Source organism: Nanorana parkeri, unplaced genomic scaffold (genome assembly GCF_000935625.1).
Source record: "Nanorana parkeri isolate BGI_ZX_2015 unplaced genomic scaffold, ASM93562v1 scaffold19, whole genome shotgun sequence".
Classification (NCBI taxonomy): Eukaryota; Metazoa; Chordata; class Amphibia; order Anura; family Dicroglossidae; genus Nanorana; species Nanorana parkeri.
Genome location: NW_017306287.1, coordinates 2,215,344 through 2,237,297, shown reverse-complemented (window position 1 = coordinate 2,237,297; position 21,954 = coordinate 2,215,344). Strand labels below are relative to the sequence as shown.

General features: G+C 46.7%; 1 protein-coding gene across 1 annotated transcript in view; it reads left to right on the top strand.

Moving 5' to 3' along the window:
- The first annotated feature begins 641 nt into the window (after nucleotides 1-641).
- The window catches only part of ERN2 (endoplasmic reticulum to nucleus signaling 2), a 41,923-nt gene continuing 20,610 nt past the window's right edge, over nucleotides 642-21,954 (top strand). Inside the window, exons 1-9 of the mRNA XM_018561112.1 lie at nucleotides 642-758; nucleotides 841-954; nucleotides 8,276-8,393; nucleotides 12,819-12,852; nucleotides 14,123-14,195; nucleotides 14,473-14,545; nucleotides 19,553-19,675; nucleotides 19,864-19,965; nucleotides 20,438-20,699. Of these exons, the coding sequence (XP_018416614.1) occupies nucleotides 642-758; nucleotides 841-954; nucleotides 8,276-8,393; nucleotides 12,819-12,852; nucleotides 14,123-14,195; nucleotides 14,473-14,545; nucleotides 19,553-19,675; nucleotides 19,864-19,965; nucleotides 20,438-20,699 (1,016 nt within the window). The remainder of the gene's footprint in view (nucleotides 759-840; nucleotides 955-8,275; nucleotides 8,394-12,818; nucleotides 12,853-14,122; nucleotides 14,196-14,472; nucleotides 14,546-19,552; nucleotides 19,676-19,863; nucleotides 19,966-20,437; nucleotides 20,700-21,954) is intronic.

Here is a 21,954-nt window from a genome sequence, read left to right as displayed (position 1 = left end):
GCTGGGGACGCACCTGCCTCCACCTAGGTGAAAAACCAGGAAGTATGGGCCTAGAAAGGAAAAAGATAAAATACCTTTTTGGGGGTGTTAAATGTTATGCTGAAAGTTTCCCTTTAACAAACCCTTATTGATTGTCTGAATGGTGAAGTATCTCTACTGCAGGACACACCAGCCGCATATCTGATATTGTTACAGGACCAGGGGCCAAACGCTCCCGCCCTGCCGGTCCTCTCGGTGCTGCACAAATAACACCCATCTCTTACTTGGGTTAGTGGGGGGAAAAAAAAAAAAGATTGCCCCAGAATGACATCTTCCTCTACCCATTCTGTCATAGCCCTGCGGTGACTATGTGTTATGTGACCACCTGAAAGCGGCTAGTTTCAGTGCCCGAGCTCTGCGCCTTTTGTCTCATAGTCGGTGCTATCGGTAGCCGTGTAGCACCGATGACATGTGTGATTAGGAACCGATTGAACCGCTGCTGGCCGATCACTTTCCTGATCGTCGCTTCTCCATCACCTCCACGTGTCCACTAACAACACAGCGCTGACTTCCGGGTGTCAGCCGGGCACGCCCCTCCTGCTTCTCATTGGCCGGGTGGAATGACGCGTCAACGTTGATTGGCCGTCGTTGACAGTGACGCAATGGGGAACCCTCTGGACTCAGACAGGTGGACAAATGTTATTGTGGCAGAGATCCGCCTGACACCCGGAAACTGGGAGCCCATAGAAACCGCAGAGGGGGGTCAGGTGCTGCTGTTGGTATCATCTTTCTGTATGTGGATCGGTTATATCATGGAGGGGAACTGACACAGACATTGTCCTAGGATCCCTTATTCCCAAGGATGAGAAGACCCCCAGTCTGCAGCTGACTAACAGACCCCCTGGTCGGCAGCTGACAGTCCCCCAGAGATATGCCCCCAGTGCACTTGCCTTGTGCATCACACAGGTGCTACAGGTGAGTCCAAAATGAAGAAGAGATTGTCACCTTTATATGTATGATCAGAATGTCGGTACTAAGAAGTGATGTGACTTCACTACAGCCACCTGACTTGAAGCAAAACTCCTGTCCTTAGTACTGAGGCTTTGATACATCCGGCTGCGTAGTCTGCAGCTGTCTCTGTTTTTAAAGGACTGTTTAAGGTGTTTTAGGATTTGTCCTTAGAAATCTCTGTCATAGGTAATAGACTTGGTTTTCAAAACTGTCCGTATGCACGATAAAATCTCTCCTTTTATTGCGCTTTTATAGTCATCAGATCTGTTTTGGGTGCTTTGTTTATATTTATGTTAATTGTGCGTCAGAATTTATTATTACTACTAGAAGTACTTTTGGTGATCCAACATTAGTTTTGTATAAGGGCTTTTGAGATCAGGATCAATCATACATCAGAACTGGTTATTCAGTATTCGGTGGTCATGTTGGTTGGAGAGTGAGGAGAGGAAGAAGCAGCAGTGTCTAGATTAGTGATTGTCAACTTATGAGGTAAAGGGGGCCCTCAGCTGCTGCCCCTGACAGTGCTAAAGGGCCACACAGTGTATTCAGTATATTTAATGCTACAGAGACTGCCGATATACTAGAAGAGATTGTCAGAGATGGCAGACATACTAAAAGGAATGTTCAGAGACTGCCGATATACTAGAAGAGATGGTCGAAGATGGCAGACATACTAAAAGGAATGATCAGAGACTGCCGATATACTAGAAGAGATGGTCAGAGATGGCAGACATACTAAAAGGAATGATCAGAGACTGCCGATATACTAGAAGAGATGGTCGAAGATGGCAGACATACTAAAAGGAATGATCAGAGACTGCCGATATACTAGAAGAGATGGTCGAAGATGGCAGACATACTAAAAGGAATGATCAGAGACTGCCGATATACTAGAAGAGGTGGCAGACATCCTAAAAGGAATGATCAGAGACTGCCGATATACTAGAAGAGATGGTCAGAGATGGCAGACATACTAAAAGGAATGATCAGAGACTGCCGATATACTAGAAGAGGTGGCAGACATCCTAAAAGGAATGATCAGAGACTGTCGATATACTAGAAGAGATGGCCAGAGATGATAGACATGCTACAGACTTACTAGAAGGGATGGTCAGGGGCTTCTGAACATACTAGAAAAGAAGGTCAGAGACTGCAGATTGACTAGGAAAGATGGTCAGCCTCTGCATACACACTAAAAGGGATGGTCATTGACTGCAGAAATACTAGAAGAGAAGGTTAGAGACCGCTGACCTACTAAAAAAAGATGGTCAGAAACTGAAGACAGAATAGAACGAATTGTCAGAGACTGCCAATATACTAGAAGGTGCAGGAATTGGGGCTGATCTGAGGTGTGAAGGTGCAGGAATTGGGCTGATCTGAGGGGTGAAGGTGCAGGAATTGGGGCTAATCTGAGGGGTGAAGGTGCAGGAATTGGGCTGATCTGAGGTCTACAGTATGCTTGTGTCACCTGAGTCCAGGAAAGTGTGACAATGTGATCACTTCTGTTTGGAAGGTGGTGATGTCACTGGGGTCACATTGCATCTTGTGACATGTAGGTATGGATGGTGTTATAATATAATATCTGGATATTTCTGTTCCAGTAATGTAATAGCAGTTTCCCTTAAAGTAAATGAAACCCCGAAATGAATGTGCCAAAGGGCTGTGTATCATAAACAACTGTCATTTATTTTACCTGTACAGCAGCATGCAACTGGAAGAGTTAGGGGCAACCCTAGGAACCAACCCAGCTCTGCTGCATACACATGTGCTGACCAGGACCATGCTGACAGTATGAGAGAACAGACTGAGCAAATCTGATGACTTAAGGTCCCCACACACCTTACGATAATCGAACGATAATCGCGGGAAATCCCGCGATCGTACGATTATCATAAGGTGTGTGGAAGCCGTGCGACCTCTACTACTGTAAGGTCGCACGACTTTAAACTTACGGACATGTTCGAAAACCCGCCGAGCATCGTACGACGTTCGGCGGCTTTGTGGCATGTCCGTACGATAACAGCCGTACGGGCCGGTGTGCGCAAGCGCACACTGCCCGTTCGGCATTGCGGTCATGGGAAGCCCGCCCCTCAGGGCGTGGCTTTGCGATCATCGCAAGTACGATCTGCCTATGCAAGATAGGCAGATCGTACGTTTTTTTAAGTACCTTACAACCATCGCAAGACAAAAGTCTTGCGATGGTTGTAAGGTGTGTGCCCAGCCTTAGTATGTCGTGCTTTTTCATTGTCCAATTAGGATTATGTGGGCACAAGTGACACCAGTGCATTCCTTACAGAAAGTGGCGACACCCTTCTAGCTGCGCTGTCTGACAAAGGTGTATGAATCGCAAAAGCAGCTGAACAGAATAATTTGCCAGATCAGACACTTCACGTATATACATTTAGTTGCTTGTCTGGAGTTCAGCTTTAAATGTGAAATCTAACCGGCTGCTTAGAGGAGATGATTAAATCCTGTAACATGAAACGTTTAGATTCTAATCTGTGAGGCTCTACGTTCCAGTACAAAGCTCGGCCTGTGAACACTGAATTGATCGCACGCCGCTGGGGGTTCTGCTGGGCCCTCCTGAATGGATCGAATTAATATGCAGCATTCAGCCTAGTGCAAATAATACTCCGTCCCTCCCATGGAAACACTCCCCTGTGAATCAATATTTGCAGAGAACAGGTGGATTTCATGTGTGGCTCTACCTGTGCTCAGGAATGCGCAGACACAGTATACGAGGGGCTCGGCATTGACGAGTATAATCCATGTGTGGAAAGTCAGAAAGAAGAAAATGTCCTTGTCACCCATGTATGAGAATGTCCGAGTGACCAGTTTGTGATCCTCAGTCTCAGGGTTATGTAACTCAGTGCAACCGGGTTCCAGAAAGCTCCTCACTTGTGACCAGAGGAAGCAGACCCACCCTGAAACATGTCTCAGCAGTTGCAGATTGCTAACAATGGTGATGTGGCCAGGTGCGCTATATCTGTGTCTGGGAAAGTAGACCCCCCTGCATGCAAATCAAGGTTTCGTTTGATCCTAAAGTCCCCCATGCGCCCCCGTGTGCATGAGGCCTGAAAGCGGTCCTTCATCCCCTTTCACTTTAAATCGCATTAGCATGCAGCTCTTCATGCTGATATGAAACCATCTTACATCCATTGGTTAAACCTATGTTTCTTTTACTTACAAGTAGGGATGCACCAATACCGGTTTTTCGGCATCAAGTACAAGTACCGCTATTTATATTTCGGTACTCGCCGATACCGGTACTTCCCGTACCATAGAGCCGGCTTCCCGGGCAATCAGGAAGCCAGGCGGCGTGTCATTACCCACCGACCGGCTTCTTGATTGCCTGGGAAGCCGACTCCATTCTGTTTGGCCGGCTCGATGCTAATTGGCCGTGAAGCAAACAGATCTGACAGTATGGTGACACGACCCCCACCATGCAGGCACCTCATTCCCCTCACACATAGATCCTCAGCAGCAGTCATTACCCTACCAGTCCCTCGGCCAGCTGGGCACACACCGCTCTCCCGGATCTGCCCACATCTCTTGTGTGTACAGCGCCCACCTAATTGGCCTTCAGCTTGCTACTGCGCATGCGCAGACTGCCCAGTGCTCTCCTTCATAAATCCTGTGCATGCGCAGTAGCATGCTGAGGGCCGATCACGTGGGCGCTGTACACACAGGAGACGTGGGCAGAGCTTGGAGAGCGGTGTCTGCCCAGCTGGCCGAGGGACTGGTACGGTAATGACTGCTGCTAAGGATCTATGTGAGGGGAATGATTGGTCTGCAGGGTGGGGGTCGTGTCACCATATTATCAGATTTGTTTGCCCGGCTCGACACTGATTGGCTGGGAAGCCGGCTTCCTGGCCAATCAGCATGGAGCCGGCCAATCAGCATGGAGCCAGCTTCCCGGGCTCCATGTTCCCTTGCGGCACTGCCGGTCACAAGAAATCTCCCTCTGACCGGAAGTTCCAGTGTTGGGAAAGGTATCGGAGTACGAGTACTCGCCCAAATACTCAGTATCGGTATCGGTGCATCCCTACTTACAACTATTATTTTCCACTTCCTGGTCCTCTTGGGCATTAGTGATGTAATGTGCCCAAGCGTTGCATCCTGGGAAGGTTACATCAGCAGAGCATTGCTGGGAACTCGCATCTGTAATCTCGTGAGATCTCAGGGAAAGGCATTTTCCTCCCCGGGGATGATGTGCATGGTCACATGTCCTAGTCACATGAGCCAGAGTTCCAGGAAGTAGAGGGAGATCTAGTAATCTGCCCTTAGTTAAAATGGCCGCCGTGAGAAGAATGGGGAGGAAAATAAAAATAATATATGCAAAGAATACATAGCCGGCAATTATCTAGAAGTCTGTGTTTGTAGATTGTCATGACTAAACATTTCTAAAGGTGTCTTTGTTGTTATTTCAAAGATCTGGGTGAAGTTCCTCTTGAAGAGAACCTGTAATCAATGCACATTTCAATAAACGAAGACATTTTAGTCAAAGTGTATCTATAGCCATTGGATAGAGCGGGAAAGGGCTTGGGACCTCTGTGGCCTGCGTATTGCTGACTGTAACCCCGCTGGGAAGATACACCTAGTGGCCATTGATACAGGGACAGTAAGTGATGGGATGTGCAAGGTTTTACAGTTGTCACTGGATAGAGCGCACCACGGCGCATTATGTACTTTGCGGTACTCTTTGGGCCCATTGAAAATAAACGGGCTCTGGACATTCTGGATTTTCCATTTCTGTCCCAATGACATTAGTCACCAAGACTGTTCCAGAAGTGAATCTTCCATGTGGGGACAGAAATAAAAACCTGACAGGGATTCTAATCCTTCCATGATTTATCGAAAACTTTACTTTTCTTTAGTTTTATCTTTACATTTTTTACTTTTGTTTTCACCTGATCCTGTCCAAGGGGGCCACCTTCACTTACTTCCTTTTTCAGGGGCCACCCTAACTCACTTCCTGTGCTAGGGGGCAATCCTCATTTACTTTCTGTCCTAGGTGGGCCATCGTCACTTACTTCCTGTCCTAGAGGGGCCACATCACTTATGTCCTGTCCTAGGGGGCATCCTCATTCACATCCTGTCCTGAGGGGGCATCCTTACTTCCTGTTCTAGGGGAGCCACTCACTTACTTTCTGTTCTAGGGGCGCCACCCTAACTCATATCCTGCCCAAGGGGGCTATCCTGACTTTCTATCCAAGGGGGAGGCATTCTCTCTTATTTTCTGTCCTAGGGGGGCCAACCTCACTTACTTCCTGTTCTAAGGGCGCTACCCTTACTCCCAGTCCTAGGGAGGCAACCTCGCTTCCTGTTCTAGGGGTGCAACCCTCACCTACTTTCCTAGGGTGCAACCCTCTCTTACTTCCTGTCCCAGGTAGGCCACCCTCACTTATTTTCTGTCTTTGTGGGCTACCCAGGGTTGCCACCTTTTGTTCGAGCGAAACCTGAACACTCTAGCGACGCACGGACATTTTTTTGGGAGAATGAGTCGCGGCTTATTTATATGTAAAAAGCACCGCCCATTCGTATGTCAATATCACAGCCGAGCCTACTTTTATTGGGGGGCCACTAGCCCCTCTTAATTTTGGTTGCCCCTGTCTGCCTGACATATTGTGTCTGGGTTTCTGCTTCCATAAAACCCGGACTGTCCGGGTGAATCCTGGACAGGTGGCAACCCTAGGGCTACCCTCACTTTCTGTCCTGGGGGGCCACCCTCACTTACTTCCTGTTCATTTACTTCCTGTCCTAAGGTGACAGCACTCACTACGTTCTATCCTAGGGTGGCCACCCTCACCTTCTGTCATAGGGGAGCCATATTGACTCACTTCCTGTCCAAAGGTGACAACACTTATTCACATTCTCCCCCAGAGTAACAATGCTTACTTACTCTCTTGTATCTATGGACTACATGACCCCCCCATCTTTATAACATGGGGAGGGAGTGTTCTGTAGTCACCAAGGGAGGACCAGGCAGGATTAATCACATTGCTTGAGAAAACTTTACAGAGAGCATCAGCGGATATTTTCTGCACTCATTGAACAGATATAATGGTGAATTTAACACTATAAGGGATCAGATCAGAGAAGCTCGTTGTTGGGTGACATTTCCAGCTGACCATTCATGAATCTGTCCGTGTTCTTTGTGTCTGCTGGGACTGGACAGCTACTAGAAAACCAGTCATGGCACATGACGTCCCTCATCATCCTCCTGTGGGTGACATTGGAATGTGCTGGACGCTGTCATTCATTTTCCTCCCGGGGGGGTGACAATAGCGGGGTCCCCGGTGTCAGCAGCAGGACACCAGGCTGGGTCTTTCCAGGACAGAGACATGGTCACCTCTTGTCCTGTCATGTCATGTGTGTTGCAGCAGTTCTGTGTGTCCGTGTCACGTGACCCCGGCCAGTGCGTTCCATTGTCTGAGATGGCAGCACTAATCCAGCCACTATGTAAACACAGGAGCAGCCAGGCCTGTGACCATTATTTCCTATAGCCACACTTCGGCCCGCCAGCTGTTGTGGAACTACAAGTCCCATGAGGCAGTGCAAGACTCTGACTGCCACAGGCATGACTTCCAGAGGCCTGATGGGATTTGCAGTTTCCTACTGATCTGTTCAACCATAGGGAGCAAACAAAGGAAGCCCTTTGAGCAGAGTTGTCACCTTCGTACAGAACTACAGACCCCTCCTCCCCTTTCTCTATTACATAGGTAACTAACATTTTTAGATCAGCAATGGCAACTCCATTGAGAGGGATGAGAACCCCTGTCAGGTTTTTATTGCTGTCCGTGTCCCCGTTGGGGAGATTCACCCGCTATTTGTCCTGGTGAATGTTCTCATCGAAAGACAAATTCCACATTTTGTGTTGTCACCAGAATAGGAATAGATGTTGGACACTCCAATGGGGACACTCGTTCTGATGAACCTGCTGACCACAGGGGATTTCCTCTCACTTCCTGTTGTGGCTGCCAGACAGGAAGTGAAGGGAAATGTCCCCAATGGGGTACAGATGGTAAAAAAATCTGACGGGTGATAACCCTCCCTTATTCTACTAAAAACCTAAAAAGAAAAAGTTTGGGGTTCAGTTCTATTTTAAGATGGATGAATAGACCGGACTGTCTGCACAGGTCTCCTTTCTTGAATCAGGGGGTCATAAATGAAGTCGTTGCCAAAGTAGCCAATCAGGTTCCACCTTGAAAAATGTTGATTTGTTTGGTGAATCTGCACAGTGTGGTTTCTCTTACACGGCGTCCTTGTGTTTCCTATGTCTTAGTGTGATGCCGGGGCCTCCGTCTCCCTCCCTGAATCCCTTCTGTTTGTGTCCACGCTGGACGGGAGTTTGCACGCGGTCAGTAAGAAGACAGGGGATGTGATGTGGACTCTGAGAGACGGTGAGTCGCCTGTCTATGTACACTTTTTTTTTTTTAAGCCCGTGGAACGTGCATCGTAAACAACTTCCCCCTGTGAACAAAAAAAGTGAACCGTGAAATCACAGCACACAAAAACGTGCACAAGGGTGCTTGGTCCTTCAATAAAGAAGGGACCTCGATTCCCGACCCCCCGGGGCGCAAGGCTCCTGACAGGGGTTGAGACTGTTGGTCCACCAACCCGAAGGCAGGTGGACCCCGATCTTTTGGAGACCTGCCGAAACACGTCCCTCACAGTACTAGGCAGGGGGCTTTCCCGAAGAGAGACCCCCTCCTGGGTGGGATGAGACAGAGAACCCTGTATAAGGGCACAGAATCTCCTCCCCACATCAGGAAAAAGGCCCCCGAAGGAACCTGCACCCGCTGCATCTGTGGGTCAAAATGTAAAATAAAAAAGTGCATATGGTGCAATAAATCAATAAAGAGTGCCAGTGCACCACGCTGACAGGCCTTAGGTGCCGGAGTGCAAAATATTGCTTCAAACTAGCCATAAGGCCTGTCCAAGAGGCGATGTGCAGAAAATAGCAATATGGTGTCGTGTCCAAGTGCTCAGTGAATCACTTGTGGAGTCCCACACCCTAGTGATTATCTGATGCACCCCTGGGACGCCACCCCCAGGGGGCACAACACCACGGGCTTCTGCCACCACAACCCTCCAGCCAGACCAAGCTTCGCATCTGTTCAGTCAGAAAGCCATGTACTGAGCTGTTCCCCTCTCACAGGAAACAGCCCCACACGCTCTTTCACTCCAGCGAGTACTAAGTAACCATCCCCCCGCAAGGACGGTTCTTTTCCCCACCGAAAACTGATAAGAACAGATACTACACTTGATCTTAGCCAAAAGGCCGAGAAGCGATGTCTGTCTATGTACACTTACCTGTGCAAAAATTAAATCTCTATTTCTGTATTGAATTTCCATAAGTTCTATCCCAGATAACCAGATCCATCTAGGACAGTGGTTCTCAACCTGTGGGTCGCTGTGCAAGGTGAGAGTCCTCCTCAGCTCTCTCCTAGCGCAGCAGTGTCAGTTCTCCTGCCACGCCTCGAGATGTCGCTGCAGCAGCTGCGTCATCCCTAAATTTTACCGTTGGGGGTCACCACAACTTGGCAAATGTTACCAAGGGGTCCCGGCCCTAGAAAGGTTGAGAACCACTGATCTAGAAGACTGTAAACTATTGGAGATGCCCATAGGGTGGACTTCCTCAATGCACTGACCCCACTTTCACTTAGCCTTGTGAATATGCACTTCTTCGTGTCCCTGCTCTCACAGAGCCTGCCTTCTGAACTACAACTCATCGTCTGAACAATGTAACCTTATCACTGCTTGCTGGAAGCAATGCATGATGGGCTATATAGTCTTGTGAATTGGAGATTGCATCACATCAAGCAGCAGGGAAAGAGACGATGATAGGTTTACCAACCTCCCTCCTGCTAGTGACATGCTTCAGTAAACCTTAAAGAGCAGGGGTGGGCAAACTCCGGCCTTCCAGCTGTTGTAGAACAACAAATCCCATGATGCATTGCAAGATTCTCACAGCCACAGGCATGACCCGCAGTGACAGATGTATTATGGGATTTGTAGTTTCACCACAGCTGGCAGGCCAGAGTTTGCCCTCCCCTTTTAAAGAAGAGCTTTACCCACCCCTGTCTCCCAGATACATTTAAGGCATGACCACTATCAAGGTTGTCAGTGTGCTTATTTGAGCTTTCAAGCCCTCACATTGCTGGTCACATGGCAACTGCAATCCAAATGGAGGCCGTAATGTAGCCTTTCTTGGCTATATGAGATAGAAGGGTGTAGTTCCGCTTTAAAAAGCCATTCTTTTTTGCCGGTGCAAAGCATCACCTTAGAACCGGATCCATTGGAGATCCTCTGCACTTCGTTCAGCAAAACTGACAACCATTGCAGTGTGGGCGGGGCTCACAGAACATCATACCCAGCTGGCTACGCTCGATCTAATCTCCCTTCATGGGACACATCATAAAAACTGTCACACACAAATAAAACTTGTTTGGCGAGCCGGCTTCGGCCTGCACACGCTGCACCCCTCCCATTGTCTGATTTCCTAGTAACCGAAGATTGGTCATCCTGCTGATTAGACATTGAACATGCAAAGTGCAGAGAAACACAAGGCCTCGCCTATGGAACCCGCCCTGAGGAAATGTGCTGCCGTTGCCCGCAGCAACTAACCAGCTTCCGGCTAGGGTTGCCACCTTTTCTTCAAGCGAAACCCGAACACTCTAGCGTCGAGCTGACATTTTTTAAGGGGGGAGAATGGGTTGCGGCTTATTCATATGTAAATAGCACAGTTGAGACTATTTTCAGTGGGGGGCCAGTAGCCCCAGTCTTCATTTTGGTTGCCCCTGTCTGCCTGACATTATGTGTCCGGGTTTCTGCTGCCATGAAACCTGGACACAGCATTCAAAACCTGGACTGTCCGGGTGAATCCTGGACAGGTGGCAACCCTACTTCCGGCTCCTTTAGGGGATGTATGGCGACTGCTTTTTCGAACATTGGATTGGAAGAGTTTAAAATATCAGCGCGCAATGATTTTTTTTCAGCACAGATGCCTTTTACTGCAGGGGTTAAATGGAAGCTATTAAGATTTAGGGCCAATGTAATTTATTTGTTTAACCCTTTCTCTGCCGCTAACCTATGCCATATGTCGGCAGCAGCAGGGCGCTGTAAGCAGAGCCTATTTACATGTGTAAAGCAGATGATCGGCTTTACACTGGAAGTGATTCATACGGCTGTAAAGCTGTCCCATCACTCCACGGGTTAGCAAACATGCAGTCCCCCCACCCACTCCCCATGCCGTGTTTCCTGCAGAGCCGGGTCCACATTCGCGGGTGTCGGCCCATGCCAGAGGTAGGCAGACTCCAGCTGTTGTGGAACTGCAAGTCCCATGAGGCATTCTCGCAGCCACAGGAATGACTGCCAGAGACAGATACAAATACATGATGAGATTTGTATTTTCAACACAGACGGAGGGCCAGAGTTTGCCCACCTCTGCCCTATGGGATTGCAATAAAGTTAAAGTGACATTAAAGTCAAATTTTTTTCCCCCTCCCCCCAATGTTAATGTCAGCACTTACCTTAAATTATGTCTCATAATCCGATCTTCTTCTTCTTCTTTCCTGATGTTTTCATCTGTCTCTCCAGCGGTGCGGCGGCTCTCCGATCCAGCGCTGACTCCTCTGTCCCTGCAGGCACTTCCGATCCCGCGGCGTCTGCATGCGGGTGCACGCGTCCATAGACTTACCTTGCGTCTCTCCTCGTCTCCCGGCCGAAAATCCGAACTGCGCATGCGCCCCTCCCAAGATGCTTTGCGGCCACCCGAGCAGTTTCGTATTTTCTGACGGGAGCGCGCGGCAAAGACACAGGTAAGTTCAAACTGCTGTTAAAGCGTTTTGTTTTTTTTTGTTTTTTTTTTTAACTTCTTGCATATATCTACTGCTTGCTAGCAGTAGATATGTGCAACAAAAAAAAAACGGAGGCTTTAGAAACCCTTTAAAGGAGAACTATGGGGTAATCTTTTTATCCCATAGTTCTCAATAGGACATATACTGACCTCCTCCCGTGACCCAAAGCTCTGTATATAGAGAGCTATTGCCCGCTATATACTTACATATTTAGTCAGGTTGAAAAAAAAAAACACATGTCCATCGAGTTCAACCTACAGAGATATGAAAAGAAAAAAAAAGCTTAAACTGAATGCTATGTCCACAATTACCCCCTGTTGATCCAGAGGAAGGCAAAACAACCCCCTATAAAGCATATACTGAGAGCGCCGCAACTGGGACGGATACAATGCAGTCGAGATCCACTCAGCTGACTGATTGACAGCGGGCTCTGCCTATCTAGAGGCAGAGCCAGCTGTGCCCGCCCCCTCCCGTTCCTCCACTCAGCGCTGGAGGATCGGAGAGGGAATCCCTAAGGGGAGAGGTGACTGACAGTCACGGCTCTCTGCAGGGAGATGACCGAGAAGTGAGCGAGCGACGGTATGTGTTTGCTCACTTCCCGATCTATAAAGCTGACCTGTGACAGTTTTCATTGCCACACGTCTACTCCAACTATGAGGGTTAGTGGAAAGCACTCACCTCATAGTTCTCTTTGTAAGTAAAAAAAGAAAAAAAAAAGAAAGGTAAATAAATAAAACGTAATGACACCTAAAAATGTATGTAATGCGTTGCCATGCACGCCAGAGAGAGAGCAATAAATCCCGGCCAGAGTGAGCAGCAGGATGGGCTTTATCAGGTTCCTTGTTTGCTTTTTTCAAAGATTGTTGAACCAAAAGATGTTTTCCTTGAGGCAGATTTGTTTTATTCTGCATAATATTCAACCGGCTGCTGGGAAATTACACAAGTACTGTATACTTTCTATTTCAGATCCCGTCATCCAGGTCCCGCTCTACGTCTCCGAGTAAGTATCTCAGTGCGGCAAATGGTAAACCGCCAACTAAGTTGACCAATCCGATTTCTTCTCTAAGAAAATGATTGTGAAACAGGCAATCGCCATTCTTGCTAATGAGGTAGCCGCCTCAATTTTATGTACTCCTGAAATCTGTCTATACGGGTTATTAAATGAGAAGCAATGGCCTAGACCAGGGATGGCCAAACTGCGGCCCTCCAGCTGTGGTGGAACTACGAATCCCATGAGGCTTTGCAAGATTCTCACAGACATGACTCCCGGAGGGAGATGCTTCATGGGATTTGTTGTTTCACCACAGCTGGAGGGCCGGAGTTTGGCCATCCCTGGCCTAGACCAAGGGTAGGCAACCCCTTAACGTTGCAGTCGTGGTAAAACTACAAGTCCCATGCGTAGTGTCACCACAGCTGGAGTGCCAAGGATGCCTGGCCTAGATATACAAGAATATTTCTCATGGAAGTGTTATTTGTGGCCAGCAAAACAATAGCTATCCAGTGGATGACCCCCCCTATATATCAATGAATGTGTTTGTTAATTAGGTAATCCCATAGTTCTCTTTTAAGGTTTCAAAATGAAACCGAGAAGCTGATTGGTTGCCATACACAACTGCTCTGGATTCTGTCGGCTAGGGTTGCCACCTGTCCAGGATTCACCCGGACAGTTCGGGTTTTGAATGCTGTGTTCGGGTTTCATGGCAGCAGAAACCCGGACACAAGATGTCAGGCACACAGGCGAAACCAAAATTAAGATAGGGGCTACTGGCCCCCCACTGAAAATAGTCTCAACTGTGATATTTACATATGAAGGGGTGGCACTATTTACATATGAAAAAGCCGCAAATCATTCTTCCAAGAAAATTTCCGTGTGTCGCTAGAGTGTTCGGGTTTTGATGGAAGAAAAGGTGGCAACCCTACTGTCGGCTCCAGAGTTCCCCCCTTTGTCTGTATATTATCTCTGGTGTCACAGAGAAAAAAAAGCCAGAAACCTAAAATAATGTTAATAGACGTTTTTACAGGACACATTGTGGTATAGTGGACCTCTGAAGAATGAACTGTCTGCAGCACCCCGGAGCAATGAAACCATTTGTAGATTCAGTCTTCCACTGTACACGTGAGCTTACAATTTGATGGGTCGCTATTGGGTATTTTCAATGGTTTTTATGTCAGACAGGAGATACGGCAGCATCTTGTGTGCGTCGGGGTTGGTAATGTTGTATGTACAATGTCGTTGCATGTTCTGACCATGACACTTATCTGTGTTACAGACCCGCTTTCCTGCCGGACCCCAGCGATGGAAGCCTGTACATCCTGGAGGGAAGAAACAAGGAGGGACTCATGGTAAGTTTGTACAGCTTAGAAGTTTTGGTCTGGGCATAGGCGGGGTAGATATTTCCCTTAAAGAAGAACTCCAGGAATTTAAAAAACTTACCCATGCAGTGGGGCTATTGTAAGGGCCAAGTGCTCATTTTGCTTTATTTTACAGTGAACTTTCTTTTTTAATGTTTAATTCCAGGACACAGTTGCTTTAAATGATTTGGAAAGTTATTACAATCTGTTGTTTCAGGACTGTATAAGATAAAATAGCTTTACCTGATCCTTCTTCCTTATCTTGTAGAAATTACCCTTCACCATCCAGGAGTTGGTCCAGTCCTCTCCCTGCCGTAGCTCTGATGGGATCCTGTATACAGGTAATCGGCACATCACAGACATAGAGCGCCACCTGCAGTTAATGATAGTGCATGAGCCAAGTATGTTTCAATCCTTTGTGCTACCATACACAAGTATTGACCAGCACCTCTGTAACATCATGATAATATCCATTTATAATAGAACTTTTTATTAAGAACATTTACTGGCCATAGAAATACATCGGCTTGGATATAAAAGGGGGTATTGCACGATCAGATAGAAATAAACTTTATTAGCTTGTAATAAGAAATCCATATATGGTGCAGCAAATCCGTTACCATGTATTTACAATACAGCATGCCAGCATGATGGATGTCACTGCTCCAAAAACAAGCATGTACAGTACATACTGGAGAGAATTTATCAAAACTGGAGCAGTTGCCTATGGCAACCAATCAGCTTCTCTCTTCAGTTTGTTCAGTTAAGCTCTGAAAATGAACGATGGATGCTAATTGGTTGCCATGCACAGCTGCTTCAGATTTTGTCTGCTCCAGATTGATAATCCCCCCCACACTGTGTTTAGCTAAATAATGTGCAGTGGAATCGAAGTTACTGCTGACAAACAAACAATCAGCCATGCATAAACCTTACACAAAGCACATCAATTTAGTTTCCTGTATGCTAGGTTCAGCAAACATAATGGATTACATTGCTCAAAAACAAAGACTGCATGCACTCTGTATTTAGTAGAATTAACTGCAATGGGCACCTGGGAGTCAAAATTGCTGCTGCCATCAATAAACCATTATGCATAACCCCCACAAGACAAATGACACTATATGATGATCTAACTGGGTCTTTGTTAGTTCTTTGACACAGACCCAGTCGAGTCCTTGACAGTCCTCAGTTGTGTCAGACATGTTGCTGCTTGACTATGGAGATTGTGCCTGATTATTGTTGGCAGCAGCAACTTTGACTCCTGGGTGCCAATTGCATTAAATTCAGCTACGGTCAGAGTCGGCATGCAGTCTGTTTTTGACCAATGTCACCCATTATGGTTGCTGAACATGACATACATGGGACTAAATCAAATTGTCATGACCAGATCCTGAATAAAAGGTACCACACCCCTAATGTATCAAGTCAAAAAGTAAAGAGAGGAGGTGGGGCTTTAACGGTACCAAGTAACAAAGACCAAAAAGAAGCGGCTGTCGAGCTGCGACCTCGTGGACACTGACGGCTCGGAGGTGATTGCGGACTGTGCTCTTCGCGGCTCCCCGTTTGGGGTCTTTTTTGATAACCTTCAGCTTTGGACGGTTGTCCGCTTGTCACCGTTTCCCCACCATGTATTGGGAGGTCCTCTCTGTCCTTGGGCATGCTTTGGCCTTTGCTCTGCTGGCCTGGCCGGGCGCGCACGGATTACTCTCTGAGAGCGATCTCCTCTATCTCCTGAGGAAGCGCTTGGAGCGCGAAACGGGTTGAGAGAGAATCACCATTCCTGATATAAGAAGAGGCATTCGTATACGAGAACATGTTATACCAATTATGTTTGTCATGTCCATCTAGCCTCACATTATAATGTGAATGGAATGGTTACTTGGAGATCAATCTGTTTTTCTTTTTCTGTTTTGTATTGTGCACATATCAATTATGTTTTTAAACCTTTTTAACCTTTGTATAATAAAATACTCTTGTTTTATCATGTGGTCATTTTTGGTCATTGTCACTTGGTACCGAAAAAGCCCCACCTCCTCTCTTTACTTTTTGACTTGATACATGGGACTAAGTTGCTGTGCTTTGTGCTCGGTTTATGCATGGCCCATCAATCCTTGTCAGCAGTGACTCTGATTCCTGGATGCCTCCAGCACTTTACTCAGCTGTACACGCTGCCTACATACTTGTTTATGGAGCGGTGACATCCCTCATGCTGCCGGAATTGTCAAAATATTAAAACTGATTTGTTGCACCTTCTGCAGGTTCCTTATTACAAGCTATTCATGTTTATTTCTACCTGATCGTGCAATACCCCCTTTTAATAAGCTGATGGATTTGTAATGGCCGGGAAATGTTCTTTAGAAGATTTGCGGTGTATTTTATCGAGGTGCTGATCAATATTTATCTCTGTATACAGGAAATCACACCCACAAAAAATAACAATATACAGGGGACAATGCAGCCCGTATAATGGTTTCTAAGACTATTAAAGCAATTTTGATGCTTACTTGAAGTATCTTTAAAAATGACGAGCCTGCAAAGACACAAAGGAATACTTACCTCTCCTGCTGCCCACAACTGTGCTTGGTAATCCACTGCTGGAGAGGCCCACACTTCTGGATGTTGCCATCTTCTGGGTCCCTTCACAGCACTCACTGGTTCCTCCTGCTGACTTCTCCATCATTGTCATGAGTGGAGATCACACAGTTGAAATACATATACATGTTTTTATTTTACCTGCAAAAGGATTTGTGAATGTTTGGCAAATCTTGTAATTCACACGGCTTTGCCATGACGCAGGTGACACACACATTTCCTGGCTCAGCTTTGTATATTTCAGTGCCTGTTAAATAGACAATAGACTGACCTCACCACCTTAATGAGGAAAAAGGGGCCTATGAAGTAGTGAAGCTGAACCAAGAAGTAGGGCTTAGGCTGGGTTCACACCTAGGCGTATCGAATATACGCGTTTCGTGCCGCGCGTTTTTACCGCGATCCGTGGTTAAAAAAAAGCGCGACAAGCGCACGTTTCCGAGGGCTACCTGGCTGTATCCCAATGGATACGTGCGGCAAATACGCCCCAAAGAAGCTCCTTTACTTCTCTGGGCGTAGGGCGTTTTGTAGCAGGTGTGAACATACCCATAGGAAATAATGGGATTTCGGTGTTTGAGCGTTTTGCAGAGTGTAGGAACGCGCTACATAACGCCCAGGTGTGAACAGGGCCTTAGAGCTTCCTGACTGTAGTGTGGCAGAAATGTGCAAAACCATAAGAATGGCTGGACAGAATTGAAAAATCATCTGGCAAATAAAACAGTAACCATTTATTGCAACTGTTATCAGTTTTCCCGGAGTTCCACTTATACCAGCTCAGCGTCTAATATATATTCATGGACCCGGGCTGTTACCACTAAATCTTCTGTGTTTATTCATGAATAAGCTCTGTAATTAGATCCATCTTGGGAACTGATTTTTATAAACGCCGGCTGTTATTTCAGACCTGGATTAGAAGTCTACGTTTATTTCTCTATTAAAGGAGAACTATGGGGTGAGTGTTTTTCCCCATAGTTCTTCTTGGGGTAATGGGAGGACACAAACTAGCGTCCTCCCGTCACCCTAAGCTCAGTATACCGCGAGCTACAGCTTGCGGTATACTGAGACGCCGTACCTGGAGCGGATCCCTACTTAGATGACGGGATCCGCCCAGCTGCGTGAGTGACAGCGTGCTCTGCCTATCTAGAGGCAGAGCCAGCTGTACCCGCCCCCTCCCCCGTCCGTTCCGCCAGTCAGCGCTGGCAGATCGGAGCGGGTAGAGGGGAATCCAGCCCCTCCCTCTGTCACGGCAGAGAGCCGTGACAGGATCGAGAGGTGAGGGTTCCCTCACCTCTCGATCTACTGAGCCGACCTGTGACAGTCTCATTGTCACAGGTCGGCTAGAACTATGACGTGAGTGGAAATCACTCATCTCATAGTTCTCCTTTAAGGGAAAACAAAAGAGTAAATATCCAGGAACATGTTTGTATATAATATACTTTAGGCACTCCTCTCTTGTTTCATTATTACAGTTTGGAGTTTATACAAAGATACTTTATACAATGCTGGATTCCTTCTGCCGTGTACAGGTCATAGATAAAACCAGCTTGTCCAGACCTTCCACTAGCTCATTTCATGACTTCAATATAAGGCCTTGTTAACACCAAATGCAGAGCAGATCCGGTCAGGTTTCTACACACGCACGCTAGTCTTTTAGATGCGTCTTTGATGCGTTTTTAAAAAAAAAAGTTTAAAATGGGCTTTCAGTGCGTTCCAGGCATTTGCATGCGTTTTTGATGCGTTTGCAGATCCAGGGCAGGTAAAAAAGGGCCGCTGCAGTTTTTTCACCTGCTCTGGAACTGCACGCTGCGATGTGAACTGGAGCAAAAAATACCATTGGAATACATTGGACGCAGTTTTGATCCGGTCTGCAACTGATCTGCTCTGCATCTGCTCTGCGCTTGGTGTGAACAAGGCCTAAGAGATACATTTTATGTTCTGACATGGTCATAATATGTGCAAGTGGACCTTTTAGCAGCTGTACAGGTCTACAGGAATACAATTTTAGATGTCTCACAATCTACATCAATATTATAAAAAAAAACATCCTTGAGCCCCAGGAAAGTGACCCTGCCTAGGCTGAGAGGTGCATTCTGGGAGAATGTTGTCACTAGTCTTCTGCAGGCAGGAATTTCGGAGCTTTCTCTCCCCTGGTGATCACTCTGACTGTGCAATGTAGTTTTGTAGAAAGGTGAAAACTGACCTGTGTGCGGCATTGTCAGGTGGAGTACAGTGGTCCCTATGAGAGGTGCATATTAAAGTGACACTAAACTCAGGAGTTAAATCTTAAAAATGCATTCAAGTACCTTTAACTATTAACAAAAATTTATCTTATTTGTGTATCACTCGGCTGTAGATCCTCAAATCATCTCTGAATTAGTGCTGACACTGTCCTTCCTTCTGGAGGGTGGCTACTTTTGTTCCCCATGGTCCCTGTGTGTGTTGTAAAGTAGTCACCGCTCCAAGCTCGCTCCCATGATGGAGCAATCTCAATACTAATCATTATCTGTCCGCTTATCTCCTACTCTGTCCACCTTTAGGCGATCCTTGAAAACTCATCTCTTCAGGGAGGCCTATCCCACCTCCATATAACCATCATTTCCCTTATTTTCAAGGCATGCCTGAAAGTAAAGTGTCAATGTAACAGATTGTAGCCCAGTTTTCTTTTTTTCAGTTCGGAACTAGAAACACAAAAATGGGAAACTTGATTGATCTTTAATGACTCTTCCCAGACCCATTGTTCCTTGTCATTCTTGGTGCAGGTAAGAAGCAGGATTCCTGGTTCGTGGTGGACCCGAAATCTGGAGAGAAGCAGACAACTCTGTCCACAGAGTCATCGGATGGATTGTGCCCGTCGTCCCCTCTGCTGTATATTGGACGCACACGTAAGTTCTACCGATGTAACTTTAGCTGCCTATACATCCACTAAATAGACCTTCATGTATCCGAGTCATACATACAGGGTTAGTGTAGAATTCACCAATCTTGTCTCCCATCAGCCATTCATACATAGGCTCCATTGCTTTCCTTGTTAGTGCCAGGCCATGTGTAAACACCTGTTCTTATGTTACAGAATACATGATCACTATGTATGACACAAAGTCCCGGGAACTGCGCTGGAATGCCACCTTCCATGACTATTCTGCCCCTCTGTGTGACGAGAGCTATGAATACAGTGAGTCCCGGCTAAAAAGCTGGCTGGAGTGGTTTTCTTATTTATTTATTTTATATTGCGGGAAGGTGTTGAGTGCATGTAAGCTGGCAGTTCTGTATGTGGTTATTTTTTATTTTATTTGCTTTTTAAAATGTATATGTGACATGGAAGAGATCCGATGTTTCTTTGGGTGAGCTACCAAATTCTCTTATTTTTTGGCCATAGTTCTCTTTAGGGTCACAGGAGGACATTTACCATGTCCTCCTGTGACCCAAACCTCAGCAAACTGCCCAGCTCAGTTGTCATATATAAAGACACTGCAGACATTTTTAATAATACATCTCTCTTATGTTGGGTGATATTTCTGCCTCTTTTGCAGTCTGTCTTCAGTGTGCACTGCCTCCGCTGCCCTCCCTAGTAACACCTCTGAACCTGGTGCTAGCACAGGCCTTAGTATTAACTGATCTCGGCTATTTGGTTGTTTCTTGTACAGAGATGGCTCACTTCACTTCCACCGGTGATGGGTTACTGGTCACAGCAGACCGGAGTAGCGGGCAAGTGTTGTGGATGCATAATTATGGCTCGCCTGTGGTTGGGCTCTTTTTGTGGCACCAGGATAGTCTGAGACGGATCCCTCATCTCAACGTGGCCACAGAGACCTTGCGCTACTTAACGTTCAACTCTCAGGACATCCTACTGATCAAATGGAATTACAATGCTGTACAGGAGCTGAGCAGCACCAAGACACATCTACTGTGAGTACACTTTACACTGCATTACAACCGCTAGATCAGCACAATCACTTAATGGTTATACTCACTGGTGTTCAACACAGCGCTGTTGTAGGAGAATCTCTGCTTGGGAGTAGCTTGATACTAAATGCTACTAAATTATTTCTTGTATGGAATTGATAGAAGTGTTTTTTGGCCGCCTTTGGTAACTCTTTTCCAGTCTTAAAAATACACCTAAATGAAAACTGAAAGTTAAAGTAAACCTCTGATTTGCCCATGCAGGGAAAAGCATCAGATTCACTTAAAGGAGAACTATGGGGTCAGGGCTTTTCCCCATAGTTCTCCTTAGGGTAACGGGAGGACACAAACTAGCGTCCTCCCGTCACCATAAGCTCAGTATATATAACAATGAGGTGAGTGAAAAGCACTCACCTCATAGTTCTCCTTTAACTGCTGACCTTCCCAGCTGCTCATACTCATTTTCCTTTTCGCTCCACTGACGCTCCATTCAGCCACAAGATGCAAAGAGAGAAAGCTCTGTGTAAGCTTCTGCTGTAAATTTCATCTTGGATCTTAGACAGATCTAGGGACTCTTCTCTCCCCAAGCGACAGTTCTAGGGGCCTGAGGGGCCGGGCGCCAGGCACCAGCACGGCTGCTTCTTTTTTCAGTTTGAATGCTGCAGTGCACGGATTACAGGTCGGTAGATAGAAAGATTAAAGAAGAATTATGGGGAGAGTGAAATTTTCTCATTTGCATGTTCTCCCTGTGCTCGCGTGGGTTTCCTCCGGGTACTCCGCTTTCCTTCCACACTCCAAAGACATGCTGGAAGGTAAATTGGCTCCTGTCTAAATTGGCCCTGTATGTATGCATGTGAGATAGGGACCTTAGATTGTAAGCTCCTTGAGGGCAGGGACTGATGTGAATGTACACTGTGTAAAAGCTCTGCATAAAAAATTGTTGGCGCTATATAAATACCTGTAATAAATAAATAAAATAAATCCCTATAATTAGAGTTGATGTATGACACTGCAGCTGTCACACGTCGGTTCTATTGATCGAGAACTGAGTGATCGCATGCCTCTGTTCGGTTCCCAATCTTCTCCCTGCGCAGGGATTCCCCTCTCTCCATTCCCCCAGCGCTGACTGGAGGAACAAACGGGGGAGAGGCGTGCACACCTTGTTTTGCCTCTAGAGAAGCAGAGCCAGCTTTCAGTCAGGCAGTGGGGTAGATCCCGACAGCAGCGCAGCTCTGTGCTGTCAGCTGGCGGGCAATAGCTT